General features: G+C 48.2%; 1 protein-coding gene across 1 annotated transcript in view; it reads right to left on the bottom strand.

Annotated features, from left to right (window-relative positions):
* CSMD2 (CUB and Sushi multiple domains 2) overlaps positions 1-22,881 on the bottom strand; it is a 311,633-nt gene that overhangs the window by 35,505 nt on the left and 253,247 nt on the right. The window contains exons 42-52 of the mRNA XM_069802931.1: positions 21,336-21,524; positions 18,469-18,646; positions 16,575-16,720; positions 12,678-12,758; positions 11,785-11,898; positions 9,787-9,975; positions 8,894-9,040; positions 7,766-7,954; positions 2,166-2,351; positions 1,651-1,845; positions 113-286 (exon numbers count right to left, since the gene is read on the bottom strand). Coding sequence (XP_069659032.1) covers positions 113-286; positions 1,651-1,845; positions 2,166-2,351; positions 7,766-7,954; positions 8,894-9,040; positions 9,787-9,975; positions 11,785-11,898; positions 12,678-12,758; positions 16,575-16,720; positions 18,469-18,646; positions 21,336-21,524 — 1,788 coding nt within the window. The remainder of the gene's footprint in view (positions 1-112; positions 287-1,650; positions 1,846-2,165; positions 2,352-7,765; positions 7,955-8,893; positions 9,041-9,786; positions 9,976-11,784; positions 11,899-12,677; positions 12,759-16,574; positions 16,721-18,468; positions 18,647-21,335; positions 21,525-22,881) is intronic.

Genomic DNA, 22,881 nt, shown 5'->3' with positions numbered 1-22,881 from the left:
TGTTGACTCCTCGCCTGGGTTCTTTCCTGAATCGGTACCTAAAATTCCTATTCCCTCCCGAAACGCCACCGGGACTCTTCCCCAACAAACATCACGGATACTCCGCACCTACCCAGACACCTCACTTCTGCTCCGCTCCAGAGTCCGTTGGCCATGCACTCCCGCACACGGGACCCTACCAAGGTGTAGCCAGTGTTGCAGGAGAAGATGGCTGTGGCCCCGTAGCTGGTCAGCGTGCCGATCTTGTTGCCGTTAGGTGGAGTCGGCAGGTCTCCGCAGGAGATAACTAGAAGAGATCCCAAAGTACAGTAAGCGAGAACAGGAGGGGAGCTGTGTTTTTTAAAGAAATGCGCTCGGTGACGCTTACCACCACAAGTTATTGTTGAAGTCAGAAATGAGTAGGAAAGATTGTTAAACAGTTACGTGGGTAATAATGATTCAGAGTCATGTTACGTGAGGCGACAAATATAAGTGCTGTTAATATTTATGCTTCAGGACACGAGAGAAGTACTAAAGGTAAGACCGGCTAGGAAGAAACTATAGTAGTTTTTCGCACAGGAAGTTTTTAACTCAGGAATATTTCTACTATTAACCCATTGCTAGATACAGCTGGGAAGTCTGACTTCCAGAAACGCCACAAAATGGCACAAGATTTCCAATTAGAATATGACACCCATTTTTTTCTCACACCGTGGCTTCCAGGACAGAGCTGGTGTCTAAAGGTCAGACCCACAGAGGACACCCAGCCACAAGCCTGCTTTGCGGGGTGCAGCTGGAGCCTGGCCAGGAGCCCATGCAAATGCAGCTCCCGGCCACAAACTTCAGCTCTTTATTTTATCTACCTTAAAGATCTGCAAACCCTCCGGAGCTTTTGCACTCAGCAAGAAATCAAGAGACTCACGCTGGGTGCTTCTGACCTCAGAGCATTGCCAAGATCCCATCATTTGAATTTAGGTGGCAATAACGCTGAAGAAATAAAACGAGGTCAGGCTCACGCTCCTGGATCTGGCTGAAGAGCTAGCAGGGGTAAAACTACATCTGTCACTGACGTCAGCAGTTGCATCTCTAGAAACAAAGGGAGGCAGGAGGGAAGGGAAAGCTGCCGTTCTGAGGGAGAAATTTTTCTGTCTCTATCCGCACTTAGAGAGAAAAAAACCCTCCACCTTTGACAAAAGAAAAGATCCAAAGCACAGCAGTCATGTCAGAACAACTGAGCGAGCTGCTTGTTTGCCAAGAGTGTTTTTGATTTACAGGTGACACTGCTACCCTTGTAAACTTGCCGTTTGCATAAAATTGGAAGAGGTTAGGCTTTAAATCAGAATTTCTTTCTTTCTTAAAAGCAAACTTCAGAGCATCTGGCACCAGTGACAGCTACACTGCTGGGACCCGACAGCAACAGATGAGCTAATGTGCTTGAGTTCTCGCAGAACTGTTTAGATTAAACCAAGAATCAGATCAAGAGATGACCTCTCCCAGCATCCAAACTCTCTTCTACCCGAGCAGTTCCACGGCCACGCTCTCAGACGCTGCCAAGAGCGGCCAGGGCTGTGGTCTGTTCGCATGCCAACAGCGGAGCTCGCGCACCCACCGAACCGAAAACAGAACCCCCATCCCCTGCGAGGTCCCCATCCTGAGCTTCACCGCTCTTACTTTTACAGGTCGGCATCGGTTCGCCTATGCTCCATTTCCCGTTGGCTTGGCACTTGATGACCCGCTGGCCTGTGTAGTAGTACCCGGGGTCACAGATGAGCATTAGCTGGGCGTTGTAGTGGTACTGGATCTCGTAGGTCAGCCGCCACCGACCATGCTCGACTGCAATGCTGTTGATATCGGGACAGGTGACAGCTAAAAACCAGATATGGTGAGTCAGGGAAAAGAAATGAGACAAAAAGACGTTAATAGGTGTTTAACTCCAGGGCACTTGAGGGCATTTCAGCTAGCACGCTGGCTTTTTAACAAGGGGACCAGTATTAGCATCTCTGTTTTACAGGTGGGAAACCAAGACACCACGAGAGGGGACATCAGACCCGCGTTCTGCAGGATTAGAAACCCGGCATCCTAAATACCGCACCTGTGAGGCAAAGCCGTCCACGCTAGAGCTGGAAGACATTGCCGAAGAGACTTCCAAAATTCCCCGTGGGACTGCACCGGCCGCAAACACTCACCCACGCACTGCGGGGGCTGGTTGCCGTTACTCCACTGCCCTGCCTGCAGGCACTCCGCGCTGGGCTCCTCCCCGGGCTGCAGCTGGAAGCCCTGGTTGCAGTGGTACACGGCTTTCGTTCCCACCGTGTACTCCTTGCCAAAGACAACGCCGTTCTTTGGGGCTCTGGGGACTCCACAGGAGCGAGCTGGGAAGAAGGAGGGGGGGAAAAAACCACAGCCAAGGAATCAGCTTCCAATTTTATCATGGGTTTGTGGTAAGTGAGCTGAAAGCCCAGATCCCAAGCTTTCCTATTTAACCAAAGTTCCAGCCCCCTGTCGAACCCCAGAAGCTGCAATGAATGCCCACTTTCACAGAGGATCAGATTTTCAACTCCTGTCTATCAGTGTGGTAACAGCAAAGCCAATGGTGAACACCAGTTTCTACTGGAAGAGACTCTGGCTCGTACTTTCTATAATATCTGCAATACAAAATGCATCTACACATTATTCACAAGTTCTCACACAGAGATAAAGGATTAGATAGCAATAACGTTTTGTATTTACATCCCACAGCAGCAACAACCTGAAACCCCTTTCCAACAGCACTTCTGGATTACATAAGGCAGCAAATTGTATAATTATGTTGTGGCAGAAGGAAGGCTAAATTTAGCATTACGGCTGAAAAGGTAAAGGGGAAATTCAGGGAAAAAAAAATGATAAACAGGCACAATGCCAAACGGCTGCTCAAGATGGCAGCACTTCGGAGAAGATGCTCTGCACCGCTCCTGCTGAGATCCTCAGTTCTGCAGCCAGGAGAGTGGCCAAACAGGGCAGAAAGGGGACAGGCAGGTCACAGAAAGATGAGCAACAGCCAAATACAAACTGACCAGAATCACGTTCATTTATGCTGCAAGAGTTTCACAAGACATGACAAGCCCTCTTACCCTCTCCCCTACCACTGGGAAAACCAGCATTGGGAGTCTGTCACTTAAATCTGTTTTTTTTTTTTTCTCTATCAGCATTCAGAAGAGCAGGGAAAGCAAACCTAGACCTGCCTCCAAAACCACCATGCAGGTTCCCATCCCTCTCTGAGTCTTGGCTCTGGGGGAAGCCCATCTCGCTCGGGATGACGAGGGGAAGAGCAGCCTGGGACCTGTAAAGCTGCCGTTGCGAGACCACCAGCCAGCAGGGCTGCCAACAGCCTCTGCGGGGCACCGAGATGAGCACAGCCTGCTAGCAAGCACCGATTTGGAGGCCAACACCTCACCCAAACAATTGTCTGCATTTTAAACACGCTCTAAAGGAAATCCATTCCTTCCTGGAGTAGCCGGAGCTGCTCCCACTCAGCTAATGCATGAACTGGAGGTTGAGCCTATGTCTCCTGAGCCACATGCTGATACTTCAACACACATTCACCTTCCTGTTATTCCCTCTGCACATAAACGAGGGCTAGAAAATCAGCAACCTTAGAAAAGTCACCCTCTCGTGACATGGACCCCAGCGAGCGCTGAAAAGGAAAGACCAAACTTATTGCGTACAGCATCAGCACAACCACTGGAACTTTCTACCACTCAAGGTCCAAGATGCTTTTATCCCACTCCTGCTACATGAGTCGGCCAGAGCCCCAGCCTGGAGCACAATTACACAGCACCTTGCAGATGCTGGTGTTGCTAATAGGTGTGAGTAATTCAGCAGGCTCGTATTAGCACGATCAGGCATATCCCTGGTTGAAATGATAATCACACGTATGTCACTTCATCGAGCTAAGGAGCTTGGCGAATCTCTCTACAAGGCTGGGCGTCTAGACAAGCAGGCACGCTGAATACCAATTTCATTCTGAGGCAAAAGAAGAGGGGACCTGGAAAGTCCTAACCTTTCACTTCTACCCAGCAGTTCTCTTTATTATTACTTTCTGATGTTGCATCCAACCACAGAGGCTGGTGAGAAAGCTGACCCCCTTCCCATGCCGCTGCCCCCAGCAAAGCCTTCTCCTTTCTCTACGCAATTCTCTTCTGCAGCCTGATGCTTCGCCAAAACTCGTCACCTCTATTGGCCACCAGGAAATTGAGGCAGAGACTGACAGGGAGGGATACCAGGAGGGCAGAAAGACCAGAGCCAGCCGTGCTCCAGGTCAGTGAGGCTGAGCTGCCATTTGCCTTCGTTTCTCTGCACAAGGGAAAGATGACTTAGCGCTGCCTAGTCCTGCCTCCCAGCAAGCTCCCTCCTTCTGCCCCTAAAGTGGTCTGTTTGATCATTCAGTCCTTCCATTGCATAAGCCTTGCCCTGATACAAAGGTAGCAATAATGCAGTGCTTCTGGGCCAGACGCAGGTAACTAAAAAGTTCATTAAGCCCCCCAAAATAATAAAAAAACGTAACCCTCTTCACAAGCAGACAGTCGGGCTACAACGTGAAGAAGAATCAGACAGGGAGAGCCAACTGGGGCTGTGACCTCTGCTGCACCGAGCAGGCTCTGGTGCCCAGCACCCGATGGCAGGATCGTTCCTTCTCTGCAAATCTGGCATCCTTGAGCAGAAAGTGGTATTACTAAGTTTTTGTTTACAGAGCCCTGCACGAAGTAGAGAAGCTTGATTTTTCGGGGTGGCAATAAACTTGCCATCTGCTCCTAAGAGCATTTCTGAGGCTCAAATTGTGGGCACTGCAATCCACCAGAATCAGAGATGACGAAAGAGAGTAGTTGTTCCAGGGGAAATCAAACCAGCGTTTGGCTTGGAGAGACCGATGGAGAGCGCAGTCCAAGGAAAAAGGAGAAGGAGCACTTATGGGGGTTCAGAGGTACAGAAACTCTGTCTGCAGATGATGTGCTAGGAAAAGGGACAGAGGCTATGAAAGCAAATCTGCAGCTGGGATTCCAAAAACAAAGCAGCTTAAAAATAGGCAGCAGAGACAGAAAAGGCATATTAGATCATCTTGTGTTCTCCCCCATTGTGCCAACGCAAGATTGTTCCCTGCAGAATATTCTCTGCTGCTTCCATAAATGTCAGCTAGGACAGAGCACGTAGTAAAGATTATTCAGAGGGGATCGGGAAAGGGAAGAGGATTATGCGCTGGCAGAAGGGAGCTATGGGAAATGTCATTTGTTAACTAGACCATGTGTTTACGGGCACCCCAGTTCCCCTCCGACACAGCTGACTGTGTGAGCAATTCATGCAGTGTTACGGATTGAGTTCCCAAACCTCTGCCATGCAGTCCTGGCCACCAGAAAGGATGAGAAATTGAGTACAGCCCAAAACAAAAGGTTGCCAGTTGGCTTTGAGAGCAACGCGAGGGGAAAAAAAGAAAAGGATGTTGGATTTTATGTACTTGAAGTGGGCAAGAGCGGTGGAGCCAGCCCTGGCTATCGGCTGCTCGATGCCAGGGGGGGGAGCTGCTCCGCCACGAATTCTCCTACAGCTCCAGCTCGCTGCCGCCCGCTCATCTCCTGCATCCATCTCCAGGCACTTGATAACCACGGGCCAGGAATAAGATTCCTGATGGAAACATGGGGCAACAGAGAGAGGAGGTGACTTTCCCAAAGGGGCTATTTCAACCTCAGGATCTAATGTGACCACCAAGCTCTCCTCCTCGCTGGAGAGGGACAGGCTCTTCCAGAGGGATGTCCAGAACCAAGATCCTGACCAAGCTGCTCTCTGTGTGGTCAGTGGGGACACACACACTCCTCCAAAGGGGAAATCGGAGTAGAAGCCTACCTAAAACGCTATGAATTGGCCCCCAAATTCTTTCTCTGTTGGCGACTGCTATGGAACAGTGCCACGGGTTGTGCCCATCGAGCTCCTGCCACGTCACACGTTCGGCTGAACCAGAACGGCGCAAGGTGTGTTTGGCGCTTCTCACGCAGCTCCCACGGGAAATCCTCTTCCCGCACCCCTCTATCCCACGGCGCAGACCTGGGGTGCTCGGCAACACCGCAGGGGTTCCCCTGCATTTCCAGCCACAGATGCTCTGGCTCTGACTCCCTCCCTGGTGGCCTGGCAACTGGTGGTGCTCGGGGACTGGTTTCTGCTTTGAATCATTGCTGTTGGGTGATAATCCAAGTACATCCTCTCCCAACCTCCCCACACATGCCCTCTCTATCTCTTCCCCGCCTCCGTGTTTAAAATCCATTCCCCACACACCATGACACCTCTCGGAAGTAAATATAGATTTTGGAACTGAACGCGAGGCTCAGGTGGCATTCCAGCACGCCGGGGCAGTAAAGGCTTAGCAGCATTTGTACCTATTCTTGGTTACATGATTTTCCTTAAAAAAGACGCAGTAAATCAGAGAAATTCCTTACGCTGGGCTAAGGATTTGGGAGGCACAGTTGCCATGACAGCCCCTTGCGCCTGCCGGTCTTGCTGCGCGGTTCATCTGCTCGTTCCAGCACTCAGCGTTTGCCCCCGTCCGCGTTATCGCAGAGGCTAAATCACTACCTGAGCTTGTTCCCAGTTTCCCAGCTCCCCCTTGCCAACGGGCCTGGGCAGCAGGGTCTTGGTTTACTGCTTTCCACTCGCCTTTAAATAAATACAGCCTTGAGAGGGCTCCAAATGGATATAAGCACCCACAGCACTAAGCCACCCGTTAGAGGCAGGACTGCTTGCACCCCTGTGCAATTTCCAAAGAGACTGAGTGATTCAGGAGCACAGAAAGGATTTTTTCAAGGCTCTCTGGTACCTCACACACTAAATAATCCTGCTTTTCCTTATGGCTTGGACTGGACAACAATGCAGACACTGCAATGAGATTTTGCCTATGCTGTCCCTGTTCTCTGGCTAGTTTCCAGGGAAGTCAATGCAATATTAATCCCCAGTGCTCGGTCCCCTTGGAACATGGATGAATGTTCAAAGACAGTGAAAGGCTTCATCAGAATAAAGATGGGCATTTTATCAACACAAAGGAACAGGGATGATTGGCGGATTGAGAAAAAGGTGCAATCAGAAAGTGAATATAGCGAGGGAGACAAAATAGCACAGCAGCAAAGCCCCCTGGGGTGCACTGCCCTGTCCTCCCCTCCACTCCCACGCTGGGAAGGAGCCCTGTGCTATGTATGATATGTCATAAAGATTACAGTTAATTAGGAGGAAATGTGGAAAGAACAACTACATGCCTAAATCTTATATGAAGCCGACACAAACCGGGCACCGTCTGAATCCCAAGAAATTTCTCATGCACTGTCGGCACACGCAGACCTAAGAGGGCACTTCCAGAAATACCAAAGGAAATTCCAGTCACGAAAACCCAGCAGGACCCGTGCTCCCACCAGCTTTTCCAGATTCTTCCATGCAATAGCTTCTCCCATCCTTGACCGAGACTTGGCTGTGTCTTTACTGAGAGTTCAAACACTTCTACAACAGAAGCCTCTGCACAGATGCACTTTTTCTCTCCTACCCCAGGCCAGACAACCACCCTCTGCTCCCGAACGGTTACTCCCTTCCCTCCTTGTTCATCTGTGCCCAAGCACTTGGATATAAGAGGAACGCACCTCACCGCCCACCTGCGGCTCCAAACCTGTTCTCAATACAGAATTGGGGGAATTACAACAGGCTTTTATTTTTACCACGTTTTCCCCAGTCCTCCCTACGACTCCCGGATCCTCGTAACGATCCGTTTGCGTCCTCTCACCTTGGCACAGAGGGATCGCTTCGTTCCAGTGGAAGTAGCCCTGAGGGTGCTGGGAGCAGGTGGTGGTGCTGTGGCCAACGAGACGGTAGCCTGTGTCGCAGCCAAAGCGCACCGTGCTGCCAGGGTGCAGACCCGTCTGGCTGAGAATCAGCCCGTGGGCTGGCGGTTGCGGGAGGCTACAGTAAGGAGCTGGAGAGAAGGGCAGAAGAAAATAAATCAGTCACTGCATGGGCAGTATCAAGACAAATTCCCTTCCTTTTCTCAGGAATTACACCGTGCTTACCATAACCTAAGGCTGTACAAGAACCAGAACCTGTGATGGATAATACAAAGTCAAAGGGGGAAAGAGTGCAGGGCTACTATCCAAGTTTCACTCGGCTCTAGAAATAAAGACTAATTTCTGATAATTAAATATTACTTAATTCATTTACTGAGTAAAGTCATTATTTATTTATGACATACTGGCAAGTTCTCAACCCCGTTTCCATTAATTAAGATTTGCTAAGTTCCAAAACACAGTAATTCACTTTAAGGAATTCTCAGCAAACATTCAGTATCCAGCAGTGATTTTGTGCCGAATGAGCAACCGAGACCCCCCGGTCTTGCTCCTGCAAAAGCAGTGGCAGAACACCTGAGCAGGAGCACAATGTGTTTTAAACAGTTCACTGCAAACGCTGCAACACGATCAGTCACGTGTAAGTTGTGCCTCACGCACCAAGCAGCTCCTAACACAAGTTCTTATGTTTTGTGACGTTTATCCTCAAACGTCCCAAAATGGCCTCATTGCGAGGACACAGTAATTTAGTAACGCAGCAATCTTCACTGCAAATTGCACGAGATGGGTTTCATTCATCCAGAGCCAAACCATCTATAGTTACATAGTCCGGTTCTGATTCTTATGAGTGGTCAAGAAACCAGCCAAAGCTTCAAGGTTTCTCCTGGAAAGAAACCTGCCTTCTCCAGCCTCACCGGCTCGGAACGAGCCCGGCTCTGGGCACCTTCCCACGCCTTGGCACCTTCTGCCAACACAGATGGCCTATGCCCCTCCGCATCAATTCCGTGGAGATCCTTGGCTGAAGATGTGGCTGCGTTCTTGGCAGAGGCATCCAGTCTCCGCCGCGTGCTTACCCGAGTAGCGGATTTTGAAGCCTTTTCTGTTGTAGGCATGATCAGAGGACCAGCGGAGATAGACTTTGTTCCCGCTGCTGGTGACGGTCAGAGGGGCAGAGTAGTTCCCACTCAGCGACAGGAGCAGCGGACTCTGGCCAGAGGGACCTGTAAGGAAGGAGGGAACGAGGACAAGTCAGGGCTGACGTGCAAACAGTCCCTCGTCAGCCTTACATGCCCGAGTGTGTTTCTGCCGAAGGAACGGGCGTGTTGTGGAACCGTAGCACGGGAGCTTTCACTCCGAGTCCAGGAATGGCAGCTCACGCTCAGGCATTTTTTGTGAACACGAGTCCCAGTGCAGACACCCGGCCCCTGGGAAACCAACAGCAAATAAAGCCCAGTTCATCACAGTAAGACCAGGATTTTGCTTCAGGCAGCATGCCTTCAGCTATAGTCCCGACGGGCAACCACAGGACCACCAGCGCAGCACTTGTATTCCGTGTTTGGTTACAAAGCTGCTTCACTGTGAATATTGACAGATTCCCCCCTCCGTTCATGAAAACTCCTAGGCCTAGAAAATCTGGTCTGCACGGGCTTCAGGGATGAGAATTCCCACCTTCTCAGCTCATCCCTTCCCAGAAGCCTCTGCTACAGTTTCTCCCAGGAGCTTGCTAAATCCTGCCCCGTTCAAAAATACTTTAGATCTGTCCAAAAAATCAAATCATTGATATTTTCTTATCCAGAGAATCAATGAGTCTTAGGAGGAACTTTAAGTCCAGCAGAAGGTTATAGACAGAGTGGTGGAAAACTCTCCCCAGAGCGTTGTTAATCTCTGTTCCCAGAGCAAACAAAACTCTGTCATTTCTCTCCTTTCCCCTCAGCTGCTACGCAAGTCAAACCGGTGAATCTCTTACCGTCAAAGATTTCAAACTCGTCATATTGCTTCTCGCTCAGGAAGTACTCTATGGTGAGGGAGATGTTATACCCAGGTTCTACCTTCACCACCCAAGAACAAGTCTGGAAGTGGGGGTAACTTCCCAGGAAGCTCTGGCTGAGGATGACGCCGGTGGAGGCTGTCATAACCTCGTTCATCGGACAGTGCACTGCAGGGAACGTGAAGACAACAGAAAATGAATTTTTTTATTTTGCAGAAGGAAGGAAACACATGATATTATGGCCTTGACAAGCTAGGTCAAGATAGAGCATGACTCCCACCCGTGTACGTCCACTGCACACCTTGACCCTGGGGGCTCACAGAGAATTCCCAGACCCTGATGAAGGCTCCGAATGAAGCATGTTGCATTTCCACAAATACGAGCACCTGCCACATTTAAAGGAAGGGGCAAAAAGCAACAACGCAAGCAAACAATTTCAACTACCTTTGCATCATTTCAGATCTCTTTCAAAATGAATGGCACTGCAACCAAGCAACTATTCTCAAGTTACAAAACACTCTCCGGGAATGCCTGGAAACTTTATTACCTGGGTTAGAACAAGGTGTGGAACTACAGGCTTATCCCAGGTCACCCACAGAGTTGTTGACTAGGACATAAGAACTCCAATTCCTTTCTCTAATCACTACACCGCATTCAGCTTCTGGAAATATTCAATCCAGCTGAAAATGCTAAATAAAAAGGCCAGCAAAAACAGCCCAGAAGAGGAGGCAAACACACAAAGTGAGCAAAAAGCATAAAAAGGAAAGGATCTTTATTTATCCATAATTGTAACTAAAGCCCAGTGCAAATGCTGTACTTGTCTTAATAGAAAACAGCCAGAACTATCCAGAAAGAACAGTGTATTCTTTCCAAATCCTTAATCCCATCAGTGATTTTTTGACCTCTATAAATTGGTGGCCAGATGTAATTTAAGCAGTCCCTTTACCCCCAGGCTAACAACCATCAGTAAATAATTGAATGACCTCCCTTTCCCTCCTTCAGTTCATGCTATTTGAGGGAGAATAAAGCTATAGAAAAATATCCCATTATATGGTAAAAATGTTCAGATAGGAGGGAATGAAGGAGATGAAATAATCACGGCTGGAGCGAACAAAAGTAACAGCAGGAATCCAGAGGATAAATAAGGTAACATGGTAGCACAGAAACATCTTTGGGATCCCTCCTGAGCAGCAGCAAGGTGTACAACGCAGCGTGCTCGGGGCTTTCATTTTTCTCCCATGTAATACATTCTGTGGCACTAATAGAGAAGCTGTTCCTCGCAGGATTGCCTCGCCGGAGGAGCTCACTTCTCTGCAGCCTGCTCTTCCTTTGGCTGTTCATGTATCACTGGCAAACTGTCAGCGCAGAATTCCTCCCCCCGCCTCAGGGTAAGGACATTTGGGTGACTGTTTTAATGACTTCGCAAATGCAGTCAGACACACGGTGTGTCAGACCTCCGCTTGGTCCCTGTTCAGAAAAGTACAAGCTTAAAGTGCCTTCCTGAACCGGGGACTTAGGGTATAAATTCAGGGGCACCCGATGTGAGGCAAACGCCCCCAGACAGCGTGGACACCCCAGAAAAACCCTGGAGCCAGCAAGGGATGGAGGAACTTTCCCTGTCATTTATCAGAGGGTGGTTGCAGTAAATCACCCAGCAAATCTCCCACCGTTATTTGCCAATCGTTGCTTGAGCCTGGCCAAGGTGCACGGCCCCGGGACAGGCTGTGAGGTGGGTCAGAAGAACTGCCTTTCCCTGCACAGAGGTGTCTTGCTACCTGCCTCACAAGGTCCTGATGGGTGGTTTTGCACTACTGGGACCCTGGTGATCTGAGAATTAACCCCAAAGATGCAGTATGTGCAAGGAAACCTCCCCCAGCTGCCATCCAGCTTGCTCCCTGCCTTAGCAAGCTCCCACGTTTTGCAGCAGGTTTGGGGCAGGGAAGCTTTGGCTGCCATGCTGGGCACCCCCGGCTTTACCTTCACACGTGGGTGGAGGTCCTTCAAACTGAAGATGAGTGCCTAGTTTGCAGGTCAGGATTTCATTTCCAATCAGGGTAAAGCCAGGAAGACATCTGTACCTCACTATGTCACCTACGGACAGAAACAATAAACATCTTGACTCAAGAGGAGGATCAATCCATTAAGGCTGAACCGTGGCCTGGGAACAGGGTACCATGGGGTGCAGAGACCTCTCCAACCGTACCTCTGCCATCGAGCTCTGGCATGACCACGCAAGAAATAAAAGGCACAGAAAGGCATGCTGGAGTCTCAGTTGGGATAAACTGCTGTCATGCCGCTGAGACTATTATGATTTGTGCAAGCTATTTCAGGTGGAGATTTCCCTCAAAGAGAGCAGACAGTGAGAAAAGCTGCTTTAAAAAAAATCACGGCTACTCCACTGGTTGTAGACACACTTACAAATGTGGATGTAACCGTGAACAGCAGCAAAAAAATATACAAGAAGCACTGTCGATATGGGTGAAAGGTTCTCGAAAAAAAAGAATAACAGCCTCTAAGCTTTCACACAATGCTTTGTTTGAAACACCTGAAAACTATTATTGTGGCAAAGATTTCTGAACGTTTCCAAACAAGCTCAGGGCTTTCACAAAAGACAAACCACTTCTTCTGTACTAACAGAGAGGAAAAACCTCAGGACAATCAGATCAGTTTGATGCCGTGTTGAGCAAGGTCATGTGGAGTTGGGTGTTGAGCAAGGTCATGCGGAGCTCCCCACGCCACACACAATTACACACGTGAAGAGGTTTCCCGAAACCCCAGGCATGGGCTGACAACACGCGTGTGTCTTCCTATGGGCATTCCCAGCAGCTGGTGAGGGGGGAAGGAGGACTAAGAGGACCGGGAGAGGCTACCTATATTAAATTCTTCGTTCTCGGTGATGATTTCTGCGTTGGGAACGATGGTCGGGGGCTGACATCTGAAGAGCTGGTAGGCTGAAAGAGGAGAGAAAGAGTAGCAGATGTTAAGCTGGGGGTGAAGGCAGCCACGGCCGTCTTGGTGCTAAGCACAACAGACATCAGAGCGAATCCTCCCTCTCCACAAGTAGAAGGAATTGGCACAAGTGCAACCAGCCCTTTCCCCTTCCAAACCCTACAGAGACGGCTCCAGGTATTTCTGCCCCAAAGCAGCTTCCTCCAGTTTCTTACACCTAATAGGAAACAGATTTTTGTCAGTCTGTGGAGATGTACGTGCCTGGACAGCGTTAGTCCTTTTGGATGAAGACTGAAGGATGACTGATGGATGCGGACATGAGGCAACGTTACCAGCACCTTTTGCGATACTAAGAGAGAAGATCTCGGTGACCTCAGTGGAATTAGGTCAATCACTGAAGAGGGAGAGCCTCAGCCTGCTCCAGCACCAAGTCGATTACAATAATTACTCAGAGAATTTCATCCTTACCGCCTGTCCTTGAACAGAGATCGCAAAACTCAGTGATTTATTTTTAACTTGGAATTATTCATTAATTTCTTCTGCAAATAATTCCAGGAGCACTAGTGTTTTCAACTGCAATTCCTGCAAGTAGCTTGCAGTTCACAAAGTAACCTATGCAAAGTTGATGTCTGTGCCTCATGGAAGGCAAAACAGGGCAGGCCTTGTACTCTTTGCCCAATTAGGCATTTTTTCAGGGGTACCATGTGGCTAAAGGGGAAGAAGAAATCCAGTTGATGAGCAGAAACAATTCCTTCAGGCTCACGCACCTAACCGAATACATTGCAAGTAGCAAATTTTCCACCAAAAATTAAAGATGAGCTAACACTGAGCAAAACAAATGCACTGCTTACAAGCATGTGGGTGCATAAGGCTCGAGCACTGTGCTGCTTATGAAAATAAACACACAAGAGCTGTGAGCACGGTTAAATTGAAAATATGGTACTGGGAACTAAATGAATATTAATGAAAGACATTTTCTGCTATTTGCTCAGCACTTCTCTGCATCTTTGCTCCCCCTGCACCTGACCCTGGACAAGCATAACTTCCTCTGAAATTTATATCAGCCCTTTAATTTAAGATACTCGAGTTCAAGCTGCCACTGAATATTAATTCTTACTAACTCCACGATGTCGAACTCTTCACGCCACGGCAAGGCTGGCAGTCCTGGCAGCAACTTTAATGAGGCTTATCATGATGCTTAAATACACATGTACAGAAGCAGATGCCCCATCGTCTTGCCCCAATTTCCTTACCCCCCAACCAGGGGTAGGATAATACTTTCCCCCCACGGATGCACGGAAAGACATGACGTTTGGAGGTCTGGGGAACGGACTGGAGGGAACACAGGGGCTTCTGGTTAACACGAGGGACAGGCTTACGTATCCCATGTGCGCAAGGGGGGAAGAAAAAACAAACACATGCTGCTACGGTGAGCTAAACTCAACCAGGGTGGGGTCAAAGGAAAGTGCCAGCTCTGTAATTCAAACAGTCAGCCCCTTCCTTGCAATCCACCACAGCAGCACAGAGAAGGGATGAGCAAAGGAGCCGGGAGAGCCTGCCTGTGGGATGGGAGAGGAGTGGGAGACGGGAGGCAGCGGGGAAGAAACCTTCTGCTACACAGCAAAGAGCCATCTCAGGAGGGAATACAGTTATTTGCAATCTTTTCAACAGATGCTTGACAGTGGGGGAAGAAAGAAAGGAAACCGTAACAAAAATTTAAATTAAATGCTATTTAAAAAGTGCTCGACAGCACCTATTGAAGTGGAAAGATAACCCAGCATTTTCAGCATTAATCTCTCCTTAATGGGCCATATTTCAATACAGAAGTGTGATTAAGATGGCTTCAGCATATGGGTGATACAGCACTGGTAGAGCTCCTTTCAACAGCATATCCATTTGTTCTCACCAGGACAAAACAAAGTCCCGTCCTTGAAACCACACTGGGACCCCCTTGAATTACTGTGCCATAAAACCCTTTCCCATCACACTCACACATCAGTTCGTGCTGGCACCTGAACTAACCCATTTAATAATAGGTGCAACATCATCATTTTTCAAGGGATGCTATTGAATCTTTAAGCTCTGTGAATCATCCTTTTGTTTCCCTCCCTCCACCCTAAGGAAACATTTCTTTGCAGGCATTTAAAAGGGCAATGGTTCTGACAGGGTGCTGATCATTGCATGGGAAAAGACAATTTAAAGCTGAAAGAGGATGTCTCCTATGTCCTAGATCTGCCAGCATGCAGACACAGAAATGAAAATATACATTGCTGTAGATCCTGAGGAAATTGCATTTCCTGCAGCTACACCCTAAAGGATGATGACCGAGATTTAACTGACTGTACTGCCTGAGCCTGGTGTGAAAATTTCCCCCCTTTCCCCACACCCTTCTCAGTGTGCAAGGCACCACATGCAGAACGAGAACTTGGGAAAGAGGGAGGAATCTCACCGTGGAAGCAACCACCTCAATCACTTAAATCTTCGGAGTTAGGCTTTATACTAAAGTTCCACGTATAAAGGGAGCACTGAGCCAGTAAATGACACTTTTAAAAAGGCCAAGCAGTTGCCAGAGTGCCCAGCTGGCTAAGAGGTTATAAACGACTGCTAGACTACACCGATTCCTACCAGCACCAACTCCAGACCTCTGGTGCCTGCGAGTGGCTTTATACCCCACATAAACCATAAGCTAAAGAAACATCAGTATAAAGTGCTACCAAGATTAGAGAACGGCAACATATGCTGATGGGCTCTAACCATAGCAATGATAGTATCTAATTCATATTACAAAAGGAAGCATTCACTGAACTGCAGCAGTGTTTACATACTGCTCATTTCTGAGCCAAACTGCCTAAACCATAATTTTTTGCATAACTGTTATATACGCACCATTGTCTGGTAATATAAATCTTACAGTGTTTTGCAGCAGTAAACCAATTCCCTGCGAAGCCTAGCAAACATTCTTTAAATTCAGCCTATCCGTATAATACTTGCCTTTCGGAACTGAACATAAGCTAAGACATTCTGCACAGATTCATCATGTAATTCATGCAAGACTTTGTTGACGTTGTTGCCAGCAAATTACCGAAGCAAGAGGAGGTCTCCATTTGCACTTTCCAAAATCCCAGTACTGCCGTAGGAACTTGTTAGCTAATCCGATTTAAAGTTGGGCTCTTGTTTAGTGATGGAAAGCAAATGCTCTCATTTCAATGTAATAACCAACACCCCTCTAGCATTAGCTGCACTCACACCAAAGAATCCCCAAGTAATTCAGGGATTTACGGGAATCCTTCTCCTCCCCAGAGAAATGAAGTCACCTCTCAGCTGGAACACAGTTGCCATTTAAAACAGGCCACCAAGATGACCCAATTGGTTTAGCATAGCATTGGAAAAACAGCACTGCATCCAGCCCACACTGCAGGGAAGGAGAGTTTCAGGTAAACAAAGTGGAGCTATCCATAATGGGATCTGTCATGGAGAGGATGGTATTTACAGGCATCGCTTTGAGAAAGGCGTAGGGTTGGCACGGCTGTTAGTTTGCAGGCACTTGACCTGTGCTTGAATTATCACGACGTTACAGATGGATTTCCACATCTGCACAGACTGTGTGACCACTTGCCAGCACTCGACTGTGTAAGAGACCTTCAATCTCAACCCCGTGAAACTAGACCCTTTGTGGAAGACTTCAGGTAAAAGTGTATTTTTTCACATCTTCTCTTCCCCAGAACTAGTCGTCCCCACAACAAGCCGCAACCGATCCACGCCCCTCCGCATCCCATAGGCAGGTATAAAGCATGTGTTGCTCGGTAAGCAATACAGACCATAGAAATAAATGGCAAAAATCCCTCCGTTGGCTGCATCACTGTGGAATTTCATCAGGACCTGATTGGAAGAGCTTTGGGCTGATTTCTTAGCAGAGTTGCCAGTGAACACACCAAGCTGTGGGGCTGTTTGCTGTGGACCATCCCTAAAATCACATATCAGAAACACAAGAAAAGAGCATTATTACATGTCTTTAATCCTAGGCAACAACCAACCTCCTTCGCTGTGTGCACTGGAACTCGTCCATGTTCCTCCTTCCTTGTCCTCCCTTTTCTACATTTATATTACATTCTCAGCAGCTCCCTGGGCAGCTGACCTGGACCCCCAGTCTCCCTCCCCACTCCATTATAACAAGGATAATCTCTTCTGGCAGTGCAGTGCTCACCCAGTAGACAATTACAAACATCAACTTCATTTTTAACCTCAGAACTTGAAGAATTAGGGCCAGTTTTCCAAAGGAGTTTCACTCCCTGTTTACCCAGCAGACACTCAGATATTTTGAAAGTCAGATATTGAGTGCTACAAGCTCAAGAATTTGGCCACGACCTCTTTAGCCGGCGCAGCTATGTGTGCTCCCTTGGCTGACTGAGGTTGGTAACATGCCATTTCTCTTCCCTTCTCCAAACAGGAAAGGAAGATCCCAGCCTGTAAGGCTCCTGGGTAAAGAAATCAGTGCCACTTTATTAACCACAGCAGAGTTGCACCCATTTTACATCACAGGTCACAGGTCACAGTTGCTGCTGTTTAAAAGGCAGCTGGGGGTCACAGCCAGTTCTGGTGCCTAACGCCATCCCAGCATCGCCTTTGGAGGCTGGGAGATCAGCTTGGATTGCAGGGCTGCGTATCTCTGATTGCAAAAGAAAACCCAAAAGAGGACACTGGTAAATGCAAGCGATTCACCAATGGCTTTCTCTTCATTCAGCCTCTATCCACAGACAGGTAGCCATAGGTAAAGTGCAAAAGGGAAAAAATGAGCCCCATAAAAATGTCTCCCAGGGAAATCAGAAGCAAAAGGCAATTCCTATTATGCGAGTCAGAGCAAGATTCATTTCAACTAAATTCAGCTTGAGATAAAGACCCCATTTACCATTCATAAAGTGTCCTCTGTAAAGTCCCTTAAGCTCCCCAAGAGATGTTTCCTTATTCCATTCAGCAGAGCATTTCGGAGATGAAGGGCCAGGCTGATGAAAGCATCCAGCGGGACGAGGGAGGCTCTGCCACCGAACGCCCTCCCGCCACAGCCGGGATGCCGCTCGGCATCCCCCCGGCAGCTCAGCCCCCACTCACGGTAATTGTGGCAAACCAGTGGGACGGTCACTGCTGACCCCAGGCAGTGCAGGGGTCTGATGGCCTTCATTTTTAACTGCTGATGATCGCAGAAATTAATGGTATGAAAGACCTACAAGGTCTGACAGGTGCTGCTATACAGCCAAGGGTGGGACTACTCTTGTGAGCTGCACAACACTGAGGCAAAAGCACCGCGAAAGCTAAGGATTCCTGTACAGACTCCCCTCAGACCCAAAGGATGACATTTCCATCACCCGGCACGAGCAGCCTAGTCATCCAGTGATCATCCCCTTCACTGACCTTGCAGTCCTTCCCTACGTTTTTCAGGAATGTAACATTAACTGTGTTCAGAGAGAGCCGCTTTGTCCATTTTGCTAGCCCCTTGCAGCACATGGTCCTTAATCCAAAGGCCCCATCAAGCACCCGGAGTTTAAAAAATTCCAAATCCTCATCCTAGTGTCCCCAGAGGATACTTTCTCCCGTTCTCAGACACAGCACTACCCACGCGCTCTGGCAATGGGTGCTCTATTTATCAGCAAGAGCATCTTTCTGAAATGGAGCCTTAGTAGCAACTCCAGCCAGTCCCCACACCTTTGCTGTACCCACCAAACAGTGATGAAATCGCTGTAGGGCTCCGTTTGCAGCAGAGTGAAGTTGAGATGGATTCCGTATCCCACTGGGACTGTGAGAAGCCAAGTGCAGTCCTGGGAATTGGGGTACTGGTTGGGGAAGCCAGGAGAGTAAACTGTACCGTTTTGGGTGGTGACATTCCCTCCACAAGGCACTGCAGGTAATCAAACAGAAACACAAACCTAATGAAGAACTATCCCCCAAAACAATAACTCTTAAAGATCCTGTATTTCCCATTTTTCTTTTCTTTCCTTTTTTTTTTTTTTTTTGATAAAAAGATAGCAATTCTGGAGGATCCAGCCCCAAAACCTTTGCCTAGCTTGCCTCGAATAATTCCCATCTGTCACAACTACATCTAACATTTTCAACTTAATTCCGTTACAATAAATTTATTAAGTGCTTCAGAGCTGAAAGGAGACTGTCAGGGCGTTTTGTACAGATGTGATAGCCAGGTGTGCAAATAAACTCTATCTTATGCCCTAGTAAGAGTCTTTGGGCTCCACCAGCTGTCTGCACCCATGCATGGAAAAATACAGCTCCTGACAAGATCACACCAGTGGGCAAATCTATCCACTTGTTCATACAGCATGGCCTGGACCAGAACCACCGAGCAGCTGGCTTTTCACAGAGTGCATCTGGGCAGGGGGGAAATGATGATTTGTATGACAGCAGCATCCAATTCATTAATCAAGACGACAGTTCTATTGCACTAGGTATCTTCCAGGTCCAAATGAACTTGCAAACTAAGGAGAGGCAATTAGAAACAGGCAGCGAGAAAGAGGGAGAGAAAGATGACATCCTGCCGAGGGCCACAGCAGGTCCCTAGGTCTGAAAGTCCCACGTACGAGCATCGGCTTCTGGACCTCCCTGGCATGGAAGTTCAACTGAAATGATGATAACGGCTGCAGTGTGTTACTGGCAACCTGCAACAACTCAAGGGGTAAGTGCAGACAGTGTCACCTGCCCGAGCCAGCTCTCTTCTAGAAGCCACGTAGCTGTATTAACCCAATCCGTGGCTTAGGCTAACACATTCTGCCTCCCCACACGACTTACTAATTCAGGCTCAGCGCTATACTATTATATAGCAGATCATGCTCCTTTTTGCACAGGAGTAGCTCCGCAGACTTCTGCCACCCTGGCCCTGACCTGATGTCCCAGATGTGAGGTTAGAGCCAGGCTCCGTATATTCTGGTTCTGCTCTGCTTTCTCACGTGGTCTGTCAAGCTGAGAAAAGCATGTGTAGTTATATAACTCCATACACTCATTTTCTGAAACAAACACTCCAGAAACCTTGGAGGCCAAGTTCCTTTCTGCCCTGCAAAGCAGCAGGCAGCCTGCTGATCATGGGGAAAAAACCTCCCTAGAACGGTGCTGGAAATCTCGGCCTCTGTGCATTTATTTCAGAATTACAGCTTCTCTTTTAATTAAAAGGGCTTTCAGCTGTGACCCGTGTGGGAAAGGTGAGGTGGCCTCACCTAAGGCAGTGAGTCCTCATTGCTTGCTGCTACGCAAAAAATGGACCATTTAAGGAAGCAGCTAGAAAAGATAAGTTCCGCATCGACTTTACCAGCACTAGCAGCCCACCAGATGTGCACACAGAGAAAAGCAGCAAATGGTCCAAAACGTACCTAACCCCTCACCCTTCTCTGCTACCAGAAGTGCTGCAGAAAAAAGCAAGCTACTTAAAAAACACAATAAAGAAGAAGAATTGGATGGTTGTAGCCAGCAGATAAGGGCATAATCCTGCTACCACCAGCCCCCACCTTACCAGCAGCACCCAGCTGAGCATGGGACAGTTTTTTGGCTAACGCATCTCTCTGCTGCATTGCTGGGGTCAGTGAAAGAGCAGCTGAGGATTCGGTTCTTTATGCTTTGTGTTCTCTGGGGTTCAAGGACTTAAAAGAGGAAAAATATCACCTCTCCCTCTCTTTCCCCAGTGCACAGTTCTTGCAGACCAAGTGCTGTAAAGAGGCTGGGATAAAGGTCAGTGCCCTTGGGAAGTGCAGTGGGAAATCTTCAATAAGCAGTCTTGAACTTCTTAAGGGTTTGTATGAAAACCTTCTAAAGTAAACCACACAAAAACCACTCAGTCCATTGGCCCAAAGGATAAAAGGCTGAAACAGCCCTACTGGGGTTTGAAAAGAGAACTTGGACATTTGAGCTTCGATGCCTAGAACATAGAACCACTCCTTCAGCCTGCAGGGTCCTCCTAACAATCGTGGTTTTCAGAAAGAAGACTGTGGAAGGTTACTGAAGAGCTCCCATCTGGATCATTTTGGAGATGCCACCATGGATCACATTAAGGAGACTAGACAGGGACACAATATTCCCACACTATGAGCCCCCAGAGCTGCAAGGGTCTTTTACCAGGAACTGTTTTTATTTACCAATGCTGAATCAATGGAAGCTTGAACATCACTGAAGAAGTAAAGCAGACGAGAATGATTATTACAATCACCCTGGACTGCTCCAGTCTGAAAGCACAGCTCCCGCTGGCACTCAGCAGCGAGACTGACAGCTAGAGACAGTCCTTACCCAGAGATTCAAATGCACCACCTGAAAAGACGCACCTTGGTGTTGAATTGTTCAAAACGTTCGCTTTGCCTAGGCTGAAATATGTTGAACATCAGCTCACTGAGAACACGCTTCAACACCTCAGGGGCTGAGGCTTTATTCCAAGTGCACGTTCCCAGCCCGCCTCCAGCCATGCTTTTGTTTCCAGAGAAACTTTCAGCTCAATTACAAAACAACGATTCAAAAGGAGGCCAGAACAGAGCGCCGAAGCTTTTTCTTTCCCCAGAAATGCCTGTCCGGCTGCTCTCAGGGTGATCCCAAAGCCGTACCTTCACACCTGGGCAACGGGTGGTCCCAGTTTCTGTTGGTGCCGTGCTGACAGGTCAGGACTGGGTGGCCGATCAGCTGGTAGCCAGGCAGACACTCAAAAGAGATGGACTGGCCGACGTTGTAACCAGCTCCTCTTACAACGCCATTCGCAAAAGGTTCAGGGTCAGGGCATTCCTGTAGCTCGTAGGCTGAAATGAAAAAAAAATAAAAAAATAAGGAGGAATATTTCATACTTCGTATTTTCTCACAAAAGCAGGAACAGTACGCTCTCTGTGCTGCTTGGCTACTTCCTCCTCATACAATGACTTCACTGAAGGAGATAAACTTTAATGAACCATGCACACATCTGCATGGAGGCTGAGGGAAAACCCTGCTGCTGCTTTGCAGTAGCCTCAGACACGAGCACTGGGGTCTGTCCTGCTCTGCCGAAGCCTCAGAGCCTGTATTCACAGAGTCACCCCGCACTTCACTTCTAATTGGGAAATCTGCCTTGTTTTTCAACAAAACACGGACAACCCTGATGACGAATGCAAGTCAATTGGTTAACATGTTCCACCTGGCATTATAAATTATTGGTCAGCCTTGCTAGAGCTAATTTGCATAGCAATTTCCATGAGATTACCCAGAGTGCCTCACAGAGCACACTCCTTCCTAAATTGTGCAATAGCGCATGAATTATATGGTGCATGAACAGGACAGCCAAGACAAAATTAATGTTTTCAATTAAGTATGAGTAGCGGCTTTTATTGCTGTTTCTGGCGAGTCAGCCCTTTGTCAGTCCTTGGCTATATCACATGGCTGGAGACACATGCTCTATCTTTCCCACTCCTCAGATCTCTCTCCGAGGCAGTAGCTGGACCACTTGGCAAGCAAAGCCCATCCTAATTGTATTCAGTAGGAAGTACACGATCTACGCTTAGCATCCTTTGTCCCTTCATATTCCCACACGCTAAGGACAGGCGGGACAGAGAAGACCAAACCATTTTGCAGAAACACTCATCGAGGTAGAGCTGTGGATCAAGCAGGGCTAAAAGTTCATGTTTTCTTTCAAGAGGGCAAAGACTCAGGTGGGTAGCCCCAATCCAGCACCTTCAAAGAAGCAGCAAATCCAGTAAGAGAAGGAGCACTGCCAGGGTCTCGCTCTGCTGGCTTCAGAGACCGAGGCAGCGGCTGCTCAGAGGACATCGTCTTCAAAACTGAGGACTCAAGCTGGGTAAGAAAGAGGGCATCTCCATTCCCTCATCATCTTCAAAAACTGCACTGAGGGCATCTTTTGACTTTAATAATTTATTTCTCTCCTTCCTTTCACTCCAGGTATCCATGCCAGCCCCGTTGTTATATTATTTGGCTATTTACTTGTTTACCTGGTTCCCTCCACCAGCCTGCCTCAGCACAAGGCTACGCTGCAGCTAAGGATGCGTTTAGACTTCAGCTGAGACTGAAAAGCAGCTGCAAAATTCCAGAGCAAACTCATGGCTGCTGAGGACTCTTCTCTTTGCACATGCCAGTCGACAGAGCCAAGATCTAAGTGAATCTGGCTGGAAT

Source organism: Haliaeetus albicilla, chromosome 16 (assembly GCF_947461875.1).
Source record: "Haliaeetus albicilla chromosome 16, bHalAlb1.1, whole genome shotgun sequence".
Taxonomy (NCBI): domain Eukaryota; kingdom Metazoa; phylum Chordata; class Aves; order Accipitriformes; family Accipitridae; genus Haliaeetus; species Haliaeetus albicilla.
Note: the sequence above shows the minus strand (reverse complement) of the source record. Positions and strands in the feature narration are given on the sequence as shown.